This window comes from Heteronotia binoei, chromosome 13 (assembly GCF_032191835.1).
Source record: "Heteronotia binoei isolate CCM8104 ecotype False Entrance Well chromosome 13, APGP_CSIRO_Hbin_v1, whole genome shotgun sequence".
NCBI lineage: Eukaryota > Metazoa > Chordata > Lepidosauria > Squamata > Gekkonidae > Heteronotia > Heteronotia binoei.
The window spans coordinates 62,440,362-62,460,609 of NC_083235.1; the positions used below are offsets into that span (position 1 = coordinate 62,440,362).

General features: G+C 44.3%; 1 protein-coding gene across 2 annotated transcripts in view; it reads left to right on the forward strand.

The window, feature by feature from the left end:
• Positions 1 to 20,248, forward strand: part of ASPSCR1 (ASPSCR1 tether for SLC2A4, UBX domain containing) — a 125,926-nt gene that overhangs the window by 50,547 nt on the left and 55,131 nt on the right. Inside the window, exons 5-9 of one of the 2 annotated variants that reach the window (XM_060252404.1) lie at positions 3,252 to 3,309; positions 5,009 to 5,082; positions 6,981 to 7,087; positions 7,254 to 7,414; positions 12,024 to 12,163. In XM_060252404.1, the coding sequence (XP_060108387.1) occupies positions 3,252 to 3,309; positions 5,009 to 5,082; positions 6,981 to 7,087; positions 7,254 to 7,414; positions 12,024 to 12,163 (540 nt within the window). The remainder of the gene's footprint in view (positions 1 to 3,251; positions 3,310 to 5,008; positions 5,083 to 6,980; positions 7,088 to 7,253; positions 7,415 to 12,023; positions 12,164 to 20,248) is intronic. The other variant, XM_060252405.1, reaches the window with a different exon arrangement.

Sequence of the window (20,248 nt, forward strand, 5' to 3'; positions counted from 1 at the left end):
TTGTCAAACCAGGCCTGCCGAGTTGGAGGTGAAGACAGTTTCCATGCTGATGTGATTGTGATATGAGCAGCAGCTAAAAGAATACGAATGAGATCTTTATGACGAGTGTTTAAAATCAAGTCGTCCCATAACTCCAAAAGTAAAAGTTCAGGAGACATTTGTAGGGATTGTGATGTAATCAAGTAAGTTTGTTTTGAAACATCTACCCAAAACTGTTGGATAAGGGGACATTCCCACCAGCAATGGAGATAAGTGCCCACAAAACCACAGTTTTTCCAACAATGCAGACTAAGGCTAGGATTTATCTGATTTACAATTCTAGGGAAATAATACCAGCGTGACATAATCTTAAAAAATTGCATTTTAATATTGAAAACTGAAGAAGAATTAATAGGGGAATTCCAAATTTTAAGGCATTATGTAAAAAGGAATATTCCTTTTAAAATCTTCATCCCAAGCCCTTTGATATCGTAATGGCGAAACATCCATGACTATGCATTTGTGTGATTGAGATCTCATCTTCTAGCCTAGACTTGGACACAACTGCTTTTGTTTAAGAGCAACATTCTGTCTTCTTGGGGTTGCCAATCTCCAGTTGGGGGCAGGGGATCCCCTGGTTTGGAGGCCTTCCCCCCGCTTCAGGGTCATCAGAAAGTAGAGGGAGAGGGAAATTGCTGCTGAGCACTCCATTACACCCTATGGAGATTGATTCCCATAGGGTATAATGGAGGATTGATCCGTGGGTATCTGGGGCTCCAGAGAGGGCTGTTTTTTGAGGTGGGGGCATCAAAATTTCAGCATAGCATCTGGTGCCTCTCCTCAAAACACCCCCCAAGTTTCAAAAGATTGGACCAGGGGGTCCAATTCTATGAGCCCCCAAAGAAGGTGCCCCTGTCCTTCATTATTTCCTATGGAAGGAAGGCATTTAAAAGGAGCACGGTCCCTTTAAATGTGATTGCTCGTACTCCTTTTGGAGTTCAATCATGCTTGTCATACCCTTGCCCATACTCCTTTTGGAATTCAATCATGCTTGTCATACCCTTGCTCCTGGCTCCACCCTCAAAGTCTCCTGGCTCCACTCCCAAAGTCCCCAGATATTTCTTGAGTTGGGCTTGGTAATACTATGTCTTTAGACCTGCCTCAGGTCTAAAACATCTCATAAATATTGAGTTGAGGATAAAGTCTTTCACTGGGATAAAATCTTGCATTTTTCCCTAGTTTCTTCATAGCTTTAACCTTTTCCCCAAGGATAGCTCCTATGCGCTGGAATGCACTTCAACCCTTCTCATTTCTTTGGTGTCTCCTTCCTCTCCTTCCTGTTTCTTTCTCCTGCCTTCAGTTTGCTCCTGTAGAAAGATGAAATGCATAGACCTAATTTTTTTCTTCCTCCTGTCGTCGTCTTCCTCCTTCTCCTCCTGATTTCTAGACTCCCCCTCCAACATTCAATAAATACATCATAACACTTCAATAAATACAGTTATACAAGCAATAATACTATCAACTATTTTAGATGGTGTTTAAACTATGTATGTCCTACTCCTTGTAAGGGTGGAGAGTTGATGGAGGCCAGGCTCAATGTTAAACCATTTCTGTCCTCAATCATAGGCCTGGTGGAACATTTCTGTCTTACAGGCCCTGTGGAACTGAGTTAGGTTCCACAGGGCATGGATGTCATCGGGCTGAGGGTTCCACTAGGCCAACACTAGGACCAAAAAGTGCCTGGCTCTGGTCGAGAACAGCCAGGTATCACCAGGAGGTTGTTCTCTGTTTTTCCCCTTTTGTTTTTCAAGAAAAATAAGTCAGAGTTATTATGCCCATAGTTCCTCTCTTCTTTGCAAATACCGAGATTAATGTGGGGGAACTTGTATGTCCAAAGCTGGACTGAGCAGCTCAATCATTTGAGTTTGAATATGGTTCCGTCATTCTGTTGCAGGTGTGGTAGAGAACATTCTGCTCTTTTCCTGATAAAATACTGAGTCCTGGCAATTTGGATACTGGACATTTGCACCTTTACCTGTTAGCCATTTTTCCTTGAGATGCAGCTGGTATATGGAATTGTCACAGAGTGGTATTCTGTGGTAACAGCAGTACTGAAGACACAATATGGAGAGAAAACAGGACTTGAGAAATTGAAGGAGAAAATTATTTGGAAGCGTGATAGAGATTCTAAGGAGAGGTTATTATGTTTGTAATTGGATTTATAACTTCAATAATAGAAGCATGTGATAAACAGATATTGTGTTATGTTATGTGGCCAGCATGTGGCATGGCTGCCCAAAGTGACCCAGGCAGTGGGGCTTGTGAACATTCCTGGAGATGAACAGGCTTGTGGGTCTGGTTGTGGCCTGTACCGTTACTCCCTCATTCAGTAAGCGAGATGTTCTATTGCTCCAAGACTAGTTTAAGTATCGGCCATAGCTTTTAAGTGCTGACATGTTTTTCTTGTGTGTATTTTGTCTTTTTTTTGTGAGCTGCCTTGTTGTTTTGGTGCCAGTTGGAAGTTGGGATGTAAAGTAAATAAATAAATAACTTGAGACTGCAAGTGCAACTTTTCTTTAGAAAGATGCTTTGTGGTCAGTGTAAGGGAAAAGCAGCTAATTGATAGACACATGTACTGGAGTACCATTATCTCATTCTTGGGACTACTGTGGCAGCTTCCACTATGCTATTCGAGTGGCTTTGTAACATAATCTTGCTTTTAACTTGCTGGAAGCAGAAAACAGAAGATGGATATTAATTGCATTTCTGCTTTGCTTTGCTGGGATATAGCACTGAGACTCTCTAAAGAGATGAGATTGCTTGTTCTCTTTTGTTTCAGTGAGGCTTTTAGTCTGGGTTTGCATATGGCCTTTAGAACATGACCTAGAGGCTGCTGCAAGCTGAGCCAGGTTGGGTCTAGTTTGTGTATTCTAATTATTGTTGTGCTTAAAATTATTTCCTTGCTGCTGCTTGATGTAGATGATCTACTATGATGATTTTTTTGAAGCAAAGTAATGGAAAATATGTGGTAGCTGGCTCAGGCTTAGAAAGAAAATAGTGATTAACATATTGAGCGTCAACAGTGATAGATGCAAGCTGGACTTGGAATGCCTTCAGCTAAGGAATATTTGTACTGGGCCAGGCTGTACTGGGGAAACTCACAGAATATATATTGGATTTGGGTTAATGGTCTGCTTTTTCAGTGGCCTTGAAGCCAGAACGGTGTTTTGTTTTTGTTTTGAAATAGTAATCTTTTGCTTTTCCCTTTTCAGACAATACGTCGAGCAATACTGTGAAAACTCCCCTGTCTGTATTTACATGCGAGATGAGGTAAGTCAACAAACCCTCTTCTCAGCCATCCCCCTTCCTCTGCCACTGAAAATAACAAGGTATACCCAGTGCAGATTTCCAACCTGGAAAATGTGTTTCTTCTCTGAGCTCACTGGAGAAGGGAAATGGAAGAGCTTTGGTCTCTTCAAAGCTTGATGTGTTTGTATGGGGGGAGGAAAACAAACCTCTGCTGGAACATAATCACTGGTCGCTCAGAACAAGCCTCTGAGCCTATAAAACATTCTCAATGACCTGTTTGTACGTTTTTTTTTTTCAAATTCTTTTAAAGCCCAAGAGTCACAAGAAAGGTTTCGTTTTAATAAATATTTGGTTTTTCTGTGTTTTGATCTCTGCTGCATTGATGTTTTTATTTAATTCTTTATATGTCAGTATTTTGGAGTTTGCCCCCAAATAAATGCCAGCTTTCCCTTGTAGTTCTTACTGTGCTTTACACAGATCACCCTGATGCTGAGACCACAAGATAGTGGGTAATGGCTCTGCATTTTTTTTGCTGGGGTGCTTTGGTTTCTATATAGGCTTCCCAACCCTCCCGCCCTGGCGGAGGACCCCAGGATTTCCAGCCTCTTCCCCCGCTCCCCCAAAAAACGGAAGCGGGGGGAGGGGGGAAACGGCACCAAGGAGCGCGGCAAGCCGCCCCATCTCGGAGGCAGGCCAGGAGCGTGGCGAGCCGCGAATCTGGGTCCTTCTAGGACCTGGACTCGCGGCTCGCCACGCTCCTGGCCTGCCTCCACCCTCCCCTTCTCTGATTTTACCTCAGAGGCGCAGCGGGCGATGGCGCTGCGCTGCTGCCGCCTCTTCTCGGCTTCATTTTAGCTGCTCCTCCGAGATGGGCTCAGCCTGAGATGGGGCGGCTTGCCACGCTCCTTGGCGCCGTTTCCCCCCTCCCCCTTAGCTCCACCCCAGTGTCTCCTGGCTCCACCTCCAAAGTCTCCTGGCTCCACCCCCAAAGTCCCCAGATATTTCTGAAATTGGACTTGGCAACCCTGTTTCTATAAGTGAAAAGTGAGAGAGCAGGGCACTTTCCAGGACTGTTTTAACCTTTGAGGGAGAACTCATAGGCAAGGCAGCAACCACTGGGTGACGTGGTACTACACAACTTGTATGATTGGTCCCGGCTGCTTGCTGCTGCTCAACAGCAGCTGCCCCATGCAAGCCAGTGTGGTGTCGTGGCTGTAGTTTCAAACTAGGATCTGGGAAGAAGGTCCATGTTCAGATCACCACTCTGCCATTGAAACGTATTAGGTGACCTTAAGCTAGTTACACATTCTCAGGCTAACTTACCTCACAGTGTTGTTGTGAAGATAAAATGAAGGAGAAAAGAATGATATAAACTGATTTGGGTCTTTGCTGTGGAGAAAGGTGGGGGTGTAAATGAAGTAAATAATCCATGTAGCTAAAGATGAGGGGCAAATGAAAGGTAGGTTGGTGGATGGGTTGGAACAAGAGAAGGTGAGAGTATGGGGGTTGTCAGGAGGGAGGAAAAAAGGAAATAGCATGAGGAAGGGGATATACAGGGGAAAATCACCAGCTTCACAGTTAAAGTATTTTCAAAAGCACAACAATTGGCAAGTATGTTAGAGTACACAAGGGTAAGATTCTAATTATTCCTTGGTGTCATTTTTGAGCATGGGGCCTCTTCAGAACTGATAAACAGTATCTGTTTCCATGTCTGTTGCAGGTGACTGGGCAAACTGCTCTGGAGAAGACAACTCTGAAGTCACTTGGTTTGACGGGGGGCAATGCCATCATCAGGTTGGGGGAAATTCCCTATTAGTGAACTCTTTCCCCCTCTTTATTTTTCATATTGGATAAGTAGTTTTGTTTCACTTTTGAGAAGGGTGGGGGGGGGGAGAAAAGCATTGAAGAAAATGTCTGTGGTTTTGAGACTCTGGGTAGGGACACAGAATTGGAGCATAACTTTCCTGCATTTGGGTCATAAGGCCAGGAGGGAGGAGTAACAGGATATACTGGAAGAAGAGGCAATGGGAAGCTTGATAGGTAATTTTGATTTGCCTCTGTTAACTGATGTGAGAATCTGGCATTTTGTGTTGGGAAAGAGGGTGGCGGTGTGGAGTTACTTTAAAAGTGAGTCCCAACAAATACAGTCATGTATATCCAGCCATCTTTGAATGTTGTGGCATGAGACCTTCCCCACCCCACCCTGGCTGTAGTTCACTGAGCTTCCTGAAATTTTGCTCTTCGGAGTCTGTAGATGCTAAGGAATGGCTTGAGAAGCAAAACAACTACTTTGGGGGTGGTGGTGGTGGTGTGTGGTTTGAATCTACAACTTCTTCTGCTAATAGAAATGCCATTTTGTTGATGGCACTGTTGAATGTGTCAGTAAGCTTTAAAAGTGGTTTACACTTCAGAAAGTTTGAGTACCACTGCTTGAGGTAAATTCCTTGTACTAAATGCTGTTCTGTATACCTTGAGATCAGCAGAATGCTTTAAGTGAATTAAATATTCACATTCTATTCTTTGCTGAGTGTGTTTAGTAAAGTTCAGTGCTTTCTATGTAGTGGCACCCACTTCAAAGTGTTTTTCATCTGACTTGTCCTTTCACTAATGGATATAAACCTTGATCCAGGTGAGCAGCTGTATTGGTCTGAAGCAATAGAATAAAGTTAAGAGTCCAGTGGCACCTTTAAAACCAACAAGGTTTTCTTCAAGGTAAAAGCTTTTGTGTGCACGCTGAGGAAGTGTTGTGTGCACACACTAGTTCATAACTTTAATAAAACATTGTTACTCTTAAAGGTGCCATTGGACTCTAACCTTGTTCTTCTGGATATAAACTTTGTTTTTTTGTCATGCTGATATGTGGTCCTTAATTTTTTTTTTTTTGGCTTGGAGCTGATTTTTGTTTTGACTTTTATTCACTTTTTTTTTTACTCTTGGGTTTTAGCTCTTAAGGTTATATTTTTCAGCTGTTTATAAACATGGATGGTCTTTTATGAGTTTTGTCTATTTTCTTTGTTGTAAATTGCTTCAGAAGTCCTTTGATCATATAAGTATTTGGAATAAATAAATACTTTCTCAGGCATGCTACTTAAATTCCTGACTAGATGTTTTAGCTTTTTTCTGTCACACACACTTTACTTCAGGATATCTCTCCTCAAAATATTTACTTGCATGTTGTTGCTCTTTTTTTGTGATCACTTTGAGAGTTGATACACATATTACCTGAAAAGATTGGTTTCTGCTTTCTGAGTTTTTTAGCTATATGTTTTCCTGTAATGTCTGAAGGAGACAGAAATAGTTTCTTCCCTGTGTGTATGTCTCCCATTCATACAGTTGTGCAGAAATGGTTTACACATTGGGAAATTATGGAAGACCTGTTTTTTCCTATGAAATAATCCTGGATTGTGGCCTGAGAAAATTTCTCTTTTGTAAACAGATGCTTGTCCTGTTTTCATGGACCAAGAATTAGGCTGAAACACTAATTTTAGTTAATCTTTAGTTAATATAAAGGGTAGCACCTGTTTTTTTTCACCAGTTGTGTGGAATACAATGTGTTCTGATTGTGTTGCTGTTTGTAAATCTTTGAAGGCATGACATAGGGTTTTTTTAAAATGAACTGTTTGAGTTAAGAGTGAAGTAAACATTTTCAGTGTCAGCAATGGGTTCATTCTCCCTTGTATGTCTTTTTGTAGGGTAATCTCAAAGAAATCTACTCTCTCTGGCCATTCAGAAGCTAGGAACCATGGATCTCCCACTAAAGAGCTAATCGCAAGGGCAGCTTCCAGGGAAGAACCAGAGGGTACGTCCCTATCATATAAAAGTACATTTCTAAGAAGCTTGATCTGTAGTGATGAGACCTTCTCCTCCAGAAGATGCATTGATAAACAGGGCTGCAATACAGGACAGCTCAGTCAAGCTTTTTTCCTTCAGAGCCTATAATTTCCTCATTTATTACTTTTATATAGGTAGTGAACAGCATCTGGGCAGTAATATCCCTGAACCTATGATGCCTCCAGTGTCAGATGTGCCATTATCAGACCTACCAACATCTCTGTCCAGTCCTGGCGGACCCTCCAAGCCAAAGAAGTCAAAGAACAGCCAAGAGAAACTAAAGGTGCAAACAGAGGTAACGGTTTGACTTGCTTACAGTATATAGGGTTAGAGTGATATTGCTTTTTGCCAGTACTTTCAGAGCGTTTTCCATTGCTACTTCATCTTCTCAAAATGGGCTCTTCTGACTGCTTTGGCTCAGCAAGAGTTGTTCCACTGTGAAACTGTTCCCAGCATGCAATATCCTGAGGAAGAGGGGCATTGGGCCTTGCTTAAGCTGTCCCCCAGAAATAGGAAATGGGGGAAGGTAAACCTTGTCCTTGATTCGCTTGGCTTTGCTTCCCTTTCCATCTGACATCTGCATCTAGTGGTATTTCTGAGGTCTCTGTTTCTGAGGTAAACAACTAAGCAAGATTTTTTAAAAAGTTATTAGTAAAAGAAAGACACCTGAGAATTCTAGACCAAGCTTACAGGAACAACAAGCACCAGTAGGTATAGCTCTTTGGTTGTACCCAGTATCTGTTCAGGGGTGTGATAGTCCATTCTAGTGCAAATCTCTTAGCAAATACTTTCCTAGCCAACAGCTAATACTTCCCTCGTCAAACAATGCATATTAATTAATACTCAGAAATGGCCTGTCCTTTGTGAACCATGGATTTTAATACCACCCCATTGTAACCCATTTTGAATGAACAACGCTTTTGTCTCTGAACCAGGTGAGACAGTCCACTGTGGATACTGCTTGTCTCGTTCTGTAGGAGAGAGGAGAGGCCACAGTTCTTAAGGATACAGCTAAAGTGTTAGCTCATTGTCACTGATTTTATTCCGCTCTGATTCTAGATTGAGGCCCACCCTAACTCTTCATGCATAGTTTTGTTTGTAGCTATGAAAACCTGTTTTTGTCTAGAGAAAAAGGTCTTTACCCTGCCAAATTATAGCTCAAGAGATGGCCCTGGAGCCTGCCTTCCCAGAGCTGATGGAGAACAGTCTTGGGAGCAGCTGCGGGTTCTGTTGGAGATTCCCCCCCCCCCACCTCCATGTTAAACAGCATGTGACTTTGCTGCTTTTAGACTTTTTGATCTTGGGTGCCTTTGCCTCTGATTGATTACGTTGCACTCCCTCCTCCATTCCCTCTCCTTGCTCTCATCAGCAGCTCCAGGATGGGGCTGGCCACATGGCATCTGCTTTTTGTCCCTTTTCAGTCCAGAGGGGGAAGAAAAAAACAAAACAAACAAATTATTTTTAAACATCAAAGGGCCCGTTTTTGCAAAAGAATCTTCCCATTAATGTTGTGCTTGTGTGTGGTTTTTTGGATTTGATGGAAGAGGCTGGATAAAATCTGTGCCAGCATCCCTCTACTTCTAGGCTGGGGATCGTTTACAGGCCAGCCATGTTTTGACTTTGATGTCAAAACATTAATTATTAGAAGGTAGCTTTACTCCAAATTCCCCTAGAAATCAGAGAATTGTGCAGTAGGGGAGAAGCTCGGCACCTCACTATAAAGTCACAGTGTGCTGTACCTACAGTCATTTGACACAATGATACTTAGGCTAGTAATAGGTAGCATTGAGTGGCATAGGCACAGTATGCCTCATGCCTATAATCTATAATCGTTTGATAACAGATCTCTCAGAGATTCATTTTGGGCATCAAAACAATAGAGGATGGAAGATGACTACTACTTTCACATTTATCCTATCCTTGTTTTTTTGGGGTTTTTTTGTCTTTTTTGCAATGAATGACAGAATAGGGGGACCATGGCCACAGCCTGCACATGTTGTCTCTTAGGTGGTTTTTGTCCTTCTCCAAAATCTGACATCTGTCACAGCTGGATGATACTGTAGTGAAAAATGCATCTCTATTAGCCCATCAGTTAAGGCTCCACATCCAAAGCTGATAGCTGACCTGGTAAATGACATTCTATTGTGAGTCTGCTAGAAAAGCTTGGTATGCAAGAGGTCCTGTTCCATTTGTCTCAGGTTTTTGGCAGCTATCCCTAGCCACACTAGAATTTGCCAGTATCCTGCGTTTGTTTAGTATTCTGTAGAAAGGAATGTGTTGTATTGTTTCTGTCCTCAAGTCAATTACTTGTTTCTAGACATAGTTCTTCTGGGATATGCTTCAATTATTCACCAGTCAGTGCTGTTGAGAGGAAAGTTGCAAGTTGACTGCTCTAAGTTTGGGAGTATGTCATATCAAGCCAGTTGCACAACTGAATGGAAAAGACCTTAACATTCCAGAATCTATCTAGACCTCATTTTGTGCTCTCCCTGGCAAGTGGCATTGGAATAATGGAGAACTCAGTGCTTATCCATCTTGTCTCTCAATGAAGATATAGTACAAAGCCAAGCCCAGCTAAATATGCAGTAGAATAATCTGAATTGAGTTTGCAGGAATATAGCACTTGCCTTTGGACTTTATATTTTACTATCTAATTTTGTCCTCCATAATGAACATTTATTTAAAAACTTTGATTTATATGTTTCTCTGTGTGTCTTCTTTGTCTCTCTGTGAGAAATTCAGCTGTAGAAGTAATGAGAATAGATGCTTTAGTACTTTGTTCTTAAAATAAAATGCAGAATTACTGATAGGGTATTAACTGAGGGCTGAGTTCTAGGTTCTTTCTTTCCATGATCATATAGAACTCCAGAAAATGGTGTAGGATTCATCTTTTCCTTCAGATTTTGCTTGAGGGGTAGTGACGTTATGGTGGAAAACAGAACAACATAGTCTAGAAGGTGTGCCAAGTGACCTTCCTCATAGAAAACATGGCTTAATGGCTGGCTTATTTTATCAGAATTGACTTCTACACGGCAGCTGAAAATCATTTGCCGGTACCATTAATAACCACTATGCCACTCTCTGTTGGAGGATGACATCCTGGATTTTATGATACAGGCTGCTCTCTTCTGGCAGTCTATTTGGAGGAGGAGTCCTAGGCTGTCAGTGCAAGACACTCATCCACCCTGTTCTGCTGCTGGTGCCAGTCTCTAAACAGCCAGAGTTAGGCGACAGGAGTCTTTGGAAGAGGATAGATTGGCAGCTCACGGGTACTCCTTGTGCTGTCTGCCCAGGGAAAGCTACAATCAGGCTCCTTCACCCTCTAGTTAGACCCAACTCTCTTCAGCTTTCTAAAAGTAGCTTAGGGTCCCACCCACGCAACCTCCCTCTTTTAACTTTCCAAATTACCCTTCAGTGCCCACAAATAGAGGAAATCTTGCCTTGTAATTTGTGTTGTCTCTACTGACAATTGAGAGAGACTCCTTCTATTCCCAGAGGGCTTGTTCAGGGCTAGATGGGGGCAGTTCTGGGGAGAAATGAGAATAAGGTAGGACAGTTGATGGCCAAGGATCGAGGGGGTGGGAAGGAAGACACAGACAGACAGGGATGTGCTAGAGACGTCAGGGTGTGAGGGATACAAGTTATATAAATAAGGAATATCCAAGTTTATGAAGTATAGGACCAAACCAGACAAATCATTGATGGTTGAGGCTGCAGGTTTTAAAGCAGCCTATTAACACTGCAGACTGCGTGATGTAGTCGCTTTTGAAGTTTGGATTCATAGCATGTCGACCAGCAGCCTTTACGTACAGCACCTAATCTAATCTCACATAGCTAATGCACTCTCACTGCTGTCATAAGAAAGTTTTATACATAAACGGAATGGAAACTTTGAGACATTGATTAAAATATAATCTAGTGTATAGCTCAATACAGACGGAATGCTCTTCTGCTATAAAATGTCTGTATTTGACTTCTGTCAGCACTGGATTTGCCTAAAGTGGACTTTTATTCTTGCCTGCAATTTCCACATGAGGACTTTCAAAAGCTTCCAGTCTCCGTGAATCTGTTTTGAGGTTTTTCATCACAGGTCCAAATATTTTCATGTCCATGTATCCGCTAGGCATCATTTCCAGTAGATATAGTGGGGAATGGCCAGTAGCTTGCAGGGCTGTTAAAGAAGAGATTCAGAAGTTCAGCAGGGTGAATTCTAGGTTATCTCAGTTATGCACGCTTGAGGGCAGGATCACTTGTTTAAAAGGCCTCCCCTCCAGTATCTTCTTGCTTGTTCAAAGGGTATCACAAATAAGAGTATGCTGTATGCTGGAAGTTTTTTTGTGTGACAGTGTTGTATATCTAAGGAGGTTTTTGTATGGCACATTCAGACATGAATTCTGAATTGGTACAATTCCATAAAGGCTGTGCCATATACTCTTGGGGGAAAAATAATAGTTCTTAAAGCATTGCACTAGGTCAAGGCAACAGTTCACATTTAGAACAAGCAGACCTATGTAGAATTAAATGAACAGATCTTTTTTGTGCAGAAATTTATGGGCATTGCACGTGCAGAGATCTGGTAATATATACTGTACTAGAGTGTTTTAGGTTGGGGGTTTTTTTGGTATTTTTATGTGCATGTATGTGTGCACCTGGAAGTCATGGTGACAGCTGGTGACTGACCCATACTTGGGGCATAGAGAATATTCAGGGAAGTGGCTGAATAAAGCATGTCCCGGCCTCCCAAATCTAGTATTCCAAGGAGGTCTCCCAGCCAAGTACTTGTCAGAGTCAACCCTGCTTAGCTTCTGAGATCTAAAAAGATTGGGTTTATCTGGGCAATGCTGTGCTAGTTTTGTGTTTCTTTGGACCCCGTTACTGTAGCTTGATTTGTGTTTTCTCTGCAGAGTTTGGAGCGGGAGGCCATTGTGTGCCATCCAGATCTCCAGAAGCCCTTGGACTCTGCCCTGCAAGAGCTTCCTGATGAATTCTTTGAAGTCACAGTAGATGATGTGAGAAAACGCTTAGCTCAGCTTAGAAGTGAGAGGTCAGTTCCTTTTTCATTAGTGTTTGTCACTACAAAGCTTTTAATGGTTTTGCTGATGTAAAGTGAATAACAGTATTAGTCTGTATTGGGGAGGGGCATGAACCGGAAATACGTGGTTCATGTCAGTTCGTGGTCGAACCATGAACTGAACCAGGAGGTTCATCTGCAAATCAAACAGATGTGTGGTTCGTGGCCATGAAAACCCCCTTGAAAGGGATCTCAATTCCTTTAAGCAGAGTTTGTAGAAAGCCTGAAAGCTGAGCAACAGGGAGCAGCCTGTTAAAGGGACTGCAGTAGACAGCCTCAAACAGCTGAGCGATGAGGAGCACCTCCCTGCCACTCAGCTGTTTCTGCAGCTTTCGCATGGAACAAAACAGGGGTTCAAAGGGACTCAAAGTCCATTTGAACCCCTGCTTTCTGTTCTTTCCAAGAACTGCCAGGAACTGCTTTAAAGTTCATTGAAGTTCATGATGGTAGACCTATCATGAACTTCGGTTTGTGAACCTTGTTTTGCAAATCGCAAACAGGGCAGAATTTGTTTCCACCTGAGCAAGCATGTTTGTCTGCCTAACACTGAATGCTGTCCTCTTAAGTGCTGAGGAATGTAGCTCAAGATGTGAAGTGGAAGCTGTGCAATTCCAAGCATGCTTACTTAAAAATATGGATGGACATGAACCAAAACTTGCGACAAGCCCGTTCGTGGTTCATGAGCCAGGGATTCAGGAGAATGTGTCTCCCTCCCATGATCCACCCATGAACCTTTATGAGGTTTGTGTGGGCTCTGAAGTCATTTAGATGCTGTCAGAGCCCACCACACCAACCTTTACAGGCCTTTGGAGCTCACTCTGGAAGCTTAGTCAAGGTGGGCTGCCTGATTTGAGTGAGTTCTGGAGGTATTTATAGGCTTTCGGAGCCCACTTACAGAGGCATGGCTTGTAAGTGGGCTCTAAAGGCGTATAAAGGCCTTTGGAGCTCATTTCTCAGAGCTCAGTCAGGCCAGTCCGACCTGGAGGTGGATTCTGAAGATAGTTAAATGCCTTCAGAGTTCACTTCCTGTCCTCAGATGGGTTCGTGTAATGGATAGATTTTTGTGGAAACTCGTGAAAAATCATGAACCTCTATGAACCTCCATTTTTCCAGTTTGTGCCCACCCCTACTTAAAAATAAGGTTCTCTGAGTTCAAGGAGATTTCCTCTCCCCGTATGCTTTCAGCAGGCTCTTCTGTAGATGCAAACCTGCAAATGGACAAAATGAAAAACTGCTGTCTCCACCGTAGCCTCCACCTTACAGAACAGCCTACCTGAGGAAGTACCGTATTTTTCGCACCATAAGACGCACTTCCCCCCCCAAAAAAGTGGGGGGGAAAGTGTGTGCATCTTATGGAGCGAAGGTACCGTACGTACCTTTCTCCGGGGGGGGGGGGGTGATCCGCTGCCTCCATCCCGGCACTTCCCCGGCTGTGGAAGGAGCGGCGTGCTTTCTCCCTGCCTGTTTGCATGGCTCCAGCTCTGACACTTACAGCAAGCGCCAGGATCGCTCCCTCCGCCCTCCGATCCCAGCGCTTGCTTTAAGCATCAGCGCTGAAGCCATGCAAACAGGCAGGGAGAAAGCACGCCGCCCCCTCCACAGCCGGCGCTCGCGAAGCGCTGGGTTTGCGGAGGGGGCGGGTGCTTCCTCTATGCCTGTCTGCCTGGCTTCAGCTGCTGCTTATAGCAAGCGCTGGGATCAGAGGGCAGAGGGAGCGATCCTGGCGCTTGCTGTAAGCATCAGCTGAAGCCAGGCAGACAGGCATGGAGGAAGCACCCGCCCCCTCCGCAAACCCAGCGCTTCGCGAGCGCCAGCTGTGGAGGGGGCGGCGTGCTTTCTCCGTGCCTGCGTGCCTGGCTGGGAGACAAGCAGCGAGATCGCTCCCTGCAAAGTGCTGGGTTTGTGGTGGGGGCGGAGAGAGCGATCTCGCCGCTTGTCTCCCAGCCAGGCACCTGCGTCTAATGGTCCGGAGTGTCCAATGGACCGAAAAATGCGGTAATTCCTATTGTACTGTTTATTGAATCTGCATCCTGTTGATTGTATTGACTCACTCTGTGTAATCTACCTTGAGCAAGTGAGAAAGGGAACTATGAATAACATAAATAAATAATAAAAATTACAGCCAAGTGGGCATAGGATTGCAGAACAGGAGGAAGAAGAAGAGATTGGATTTATATCCCACCCTTCACTCACCCTTCACTCAGAGCAGCTTACAATCTCCTTTCCCTTCCCCTCCCCACAACAGACACCCTGTGTAAGGTAGTGGAACTGAGAGAGCTCTTTTGAGAACTGCACTTGAAAGAGCAACTCTTTCAAGAACTGCGACTTACCCAAGACCACATAGCAGCTGCATGTGGTGGAGTAGGGAAATCAAACCTGGTTCTTCCAGAATAGAGTCTGCACACCAAACCAAACTGGCAGCCTTTGTCATGAGTTAAAAAGTTATATAAGCTATTTTTAAATTGAATGTATGGTATAGAAAATTGATGTTTTATGTTCTGTTTCTTAAGATTTATATCCTGTACCATTGGAACAGGATGCAGCAGTTATTTTCGCATGGAACAGAAAACAGGGGTTCAAAGGGACTCAAAGTCCATTTGAACCCTGCTTTCTGTTCTGTCCGAGAACTGCCAGGCTGTTCCCAAAGGCTGATAATTGCAATAAGAGGTTAATTTGCTGCCTCCTACAGGGCTGAAGGTTTGTTCCTTAGGCTGGGATTTTCCTAGGTGACTTTTAGGCCCATAAATTACATTGGTTTCCAGTAAACTACTGCATCTAGATCACAGGTTCCTTGCAAATTCTATCTGTATTGGCTGTTGTCTGATTAGATGGCTCTGTTATAAATATTGGAAAGAGAACTTTAAGACAGATGAATGGACAACAAAGCTCATAATTGCTTTGTTTATCTATTGGCAATCCAGTTCAGTTTGCTTTGATTATAGAGCATGTTAGGTAAGGTGCAGATCCAAAAAACAAATCCCTGCTCCTTCTAAATTAGAATTCTATTTCCTTTAATTTAATACATTGAATGTTGATATTAGTCACTTGAAAACCCTAATTTCCATGTCAACATGAGGAACTATGCCCCAGAATGCAATGGTGCAAGTAGTTAAATCAGTTTCTGATGAAGGACAATGTTCTACTGCTCTGAAGGCTTTTTAAGATAGATATAAACATATATACTATATGTACCAAAATAATGGAAATTTGTGTTTGTACCTAGAATATTTGACATGATAGGCTGCTATTAGATTTTACTGATCATGCTGGGATATTTTAAAAGAAAAATCAAATGTAAAGATTGTTTTTCAGACTTTCTACAAACTCTGCTTAAAGGAACTGAGATCCCTTTCAAGGGGGTTTGCATGCCAAGGGACCAAACAAGGCAAAATGCTAGAAAAGGTCTGCGATCAAATCTCTAACACACTTTTCCTGCTAAACAGCATCTGAATAGGGACCAGAATGGAAATGTAGGGGAGAGGAAACACTGTGATCTTCTTCGAGGTGTCTGGCAGTTCCACACTTGGATACTGCACTTCAGCAGAGTCCATCTTGGAGTTTTAAAAAGCTCTAATGCTTATCCCATATTCTTAATGAATTTTCCAGGAAGGGATTTGCTGGTATAGAATGTGATCTCTTCTGATGTTTCGACAAAAAGTTCCTCTCAAAGAGAAGGGGAAAACATACTCTTGTTTGATACTGATCCAAGCTTCTACCGGATTTGTCCTAATAATTTTAACTGTTTGGGCAAGATTAGCTGCCTAATAGTAGATTCTTAGATTGGGTATTGAAACCTTCTGCCCCTTCTTGATGGGTCTATACATCGTTGAACATTTTATCCTAGGCCTAGCGTTATTCCAAATAAATCGATTTAAGATTTGTTGCCATTTATTCAAAGTTTTTTCTGATACTTCTATTGGAATAGCCTGGAAAAAATATAAAAATTTAGGAAGAATAACACATTTGATACTCAGGATTCTTTCATACCAAGAAAGGTTGGTTCTGTTCCATTTAACTAATAATGGTTGAACTTCCTTTAGCAACTCATCATAGTTGAATTTCATTAAAGCCTTAATTTCCTTTGGGATATTTATTCCTAAATATGACCACTTCTTAGCCACCCATGAATAAGGGACTAGCAGCCCAATCCAGAGAACTGCCATGTAGCCGCGCTCGAGTGCAGAACTAGCATAGTAGGTGGCCACAGGCGGCTCCCAAAGGGGAAACGTTACGCCACACATGGAGGGGGAGTGTGAGCCCGATGAGCAAGAGAGAACCCGTCGCCATGGTGATTCCGCCCATGCGCACTCCATTGGCCTGCTGCCGAGGTGGAGGTGGGGAGGCACAGTCTCACATGGGATCATGGGATTGGTCAGCCCGTTGCATGTGACTGGTGGAAAGCCCACACCTGAGAGGCCGTCAATCCCCACACACTCTCCTGCTGTCAGAGACTCTGCCAATGGCAGACAGATGGGCAGAGGCGTGCGCAGACATACAAGAACCACAAAGTGCAGGAGTTCGCTGCTCTAAACAGTGGCTGGAATGTGTGTCTGAGAGTGGGCAGACCACCAAATCCAAAAGACACCCCCCACCACCACCCGGAACCCCCCCCCAGTGTTGCTCTGCCGCCGCCCCCCGCTATGTGCAAGGAACACCTCCCCTGAGGGCCGCAGAACTCAGAGTGCGAGCAGCTGGACATGCTTTCACTTTATCAGCCCTCCCCTTTGTGCCCTGCGCACAAAAGCCCTGTGGGGTCAGGTAATAATAATAATAATAATAATAATAATAAATTTATATCCCGCCCTCCCCGCCGAAGCAGACTCAGGGACGGTTTACATAACATAATATAAAATGCAAACATTACAATAATACAATAATAAAAGTACACTGGTTACATAACAATTATATTATAGTTCAATTATATGTATTATTACATTAAAACCATCTAATTAAAACCATCAAATTTAAAAACCAACAAATTAGTTCGGTGCTACAGTCTCGATGTTACTCATCTTACAATTTTACATGATGACGGTACAATAGGTTCCACATTAGGAAAAAGCCAGCTGAAAGAGGGTAGTCTCGCAGGCCCTGGGTAAGGCTCCGCAAGGCCCGCACCTCTTCTGGTAATTGGTTCCACCAGTGGAGAGCTGTGATTGAAAAGGCCCTTTCTCTTGTAACTTTCAGTTTGGCCTTCTTCGGCCCAGGGATTGTCAATAGATTTTGCGAACCAGATCTCAGTACCCTCTGGGGAACATATGGGGAGAGACGGTCCCTAAGGAAGGCAGGTCCTCAGCCATATAGGGCTTTAAAAGTAATAACCAGCACCTTGTAACGAATCCGGTACACAATCGGCAGCCAGTGCAGTTCCAGCAGCCTCAGCTGTATGTGCTCCCACTTAGGGAGCCCCAATAACAGTCTGGCTGTCGCGTTCTGCACTAGCTGCAGTTTCTGGGTTCGGCTCAGGGGCAGCCCCATATAGAGAGCATTACAGTAGTCTAACCTCGAGGTGATCATTGCATGGATCACTATTGCCAGGTCGTCGTGCTCCAGGAAGGGGACCCACTGCCTCGCCCACCTAAGATGAAAAAAAGCGGATTTAGCAGTGGCTGCTATCTGGGCCTCCATTGACAAGGAAGGCTACAGTAGAACCCCCAAGCTCATGACCTTGTGCACTGTTTTCAATGGCGCACCATCAAAAACTGGTAAGGGGATTTCCCTTCCCAGATCGCCACGGCTTAGGCAAAGGACCTCTGTCTTCGCTGGATTCAACTTCAACCTACTCAGACTGAGCTATCCTGCCATGGCTTGCAACGCTAGGTCCAGATTTTCTGGGATGCTGCCAGGTCAGCCGTCCATCAGTAGATAGAGCTGGGTGTCATCAGCATATTGGTGACAACCCAGCCCATACCTCCGGGCAATCTGGGCAAGGGGGCGCATGTAGATGTTAAACAACATCGGGGAGAGGACCACCCCCTGAGGCACCCCACAATTAAGTGGACGCCTCTGGGACAGTTCTCCCCCAATTGCCACCCTTTGTCCCCAACCATCAAGGAAAGAGGAAAGCCCCTGAATCCCCATGTCGGCGAGGTGACGGGTCAGTAACTGATGGTCGACCATATTGAATGCAGCTGATAGGTCTAAAAACATCAGCACCGCTGAATCGCCTCGATCCAGATGCCGCTGGAGATCATCCACCAGGGTGACCAGCAGTGTCTCCATCCCATGGCCAGGGCGAAAGCCGGACTGGTGGTGATCTAGGACAGAAGCGTCATCCAGAAAACTCTACAACTGTAACGCTACTGCCCTCTCAGTAATTTTGCCCCAAAAGGGCAAATTTGAGACGGGCCGGTAATGTGCCAATTCGGTCGGAACTGATGTAACCTTTTTTCAGGAGAGGACAGACCACAGCCTCTTTAAGAGGCGTTGGAAAAAGTTCCCCCGAGAGGGATCTTTTTATGATGTCCCGTATAGGACACCTAAGCTCCCTCTGGCAAGCTTTAATTAGCCAGGAGGAGCACGGGTCCAGATCACAAGTTGTTGGGCATACAGTAGAGAGGATTCTGTCAACTTCCTCCAAGCTGAGTGTGTTGAAGCGATCCATGCCTGGACCAGAAGACAGGCACGGGGCCTCAAGTTCACATACTGTATCCAATGTGGCAGGGACGTCGTGGCGAAGCAACGCCATCTTATCTGTAAAGAATTTCGCAAAAGCCTCGCAGCCTATCTCTAATTCCTTAGCATTTGGACTGCCTTGCGGCAATGTTGTAAGATTCCAAATCGTCCTAAACAATTGCACCGGGCACGAATTTGTCTCCCTCTCGCACCCAGGTCTCAGTCATGCAAACCAGGTCCACGTCCTGCTCAAGCAGAAACTCTTGGGGGACCGAGGTCTTATTATTTATGGAACTGGCATTGCATAACACCAATGTCAGAGGCGAGTAATTCAACCTTGCCCCACTACCTGCCACCGTCGGGATGGGACACAGACTGGAAGGTGGCTGAGCCCTACCTTGTCTCGGCCTCCTTCCCTTATATCGATGTCTGTTCCCACCGTCATACTTTCCCCTCCCCAGGAGTACTGGAATCCCCAGGCCTGTCATCTCCCATTGGTCTCTACTTCAGTCTCAACCAATGTAGAAAGCACAACTCACATCCTGCAATTAATTAACTCCCCAATCCTCTCTGTCCTTGCTAGTCAATTCCCTGAATTTACCAACCTGCCAATTCTAAAAGTTAATCAACCAAATTAAACCCAACCCACAATCTCCCTTATAAATTAATTAGATAAAATACTTAAATTAATTCTGCTGGCATTGTTAATTATAACCCCCCCCCAACAATAAAACATCCTTAATTGATTTGCCAAAAATATATTCTATCTAAAGCCAATCAATTCAACAATAAGTTTCTCTATAAATTAGTTAACTAAAACAATTCATCAGTTAGCAGTTAAAAATTCAATCATTATAAACTAGCAGCTCGAAGATAGTTGGAGGTAGTTGTTGTAGCAAAATAAAGTGCTGCTGTGCTTCTATAGAGCAGATGTTGTGCAAAATATCCTCAAAGTGTGGTTGTGTGAAAAGCAGGGTCCCCAGTTCTCTAAAGTGTGGTCATGCAGTGAGGTGCAGCAGTCGTGCAGCGAGGTGCAGAGCGAGGTCTTCAATTATTGTCCTTTTGAACGAAGGCTTTAGCCCATCGACCCCTCTGCGCAGCCTGGCAGACCCATCAGGTAGGCCATCAGGCTGGGCAGGCTAAGGGGCGGCACCCCCCCTTCCCTGTCCAGCCACATGGGGGCAGCATGGCGGCTCATAGCCTGCTCTCCCCCCAAGACCCAAGTCTGCCCACCCTCCCGGGCATTCCCTCGGAGAGGCCACTGACAGAGTGTGGGGGGGGGGGGTTGCCCATGGAACGTGCAGCAGATGCCAAGCAGGAGAGATAACAGAGGGCACAGATCAGACTTTATTTTTCCGGAACAGAGTGCCACAGTTTCCCTGGTGCACGCTGGGCAGTCTCGCCGTGGGTGCTGCTCCATTCAGAGCGGCGGACAGAAACAGC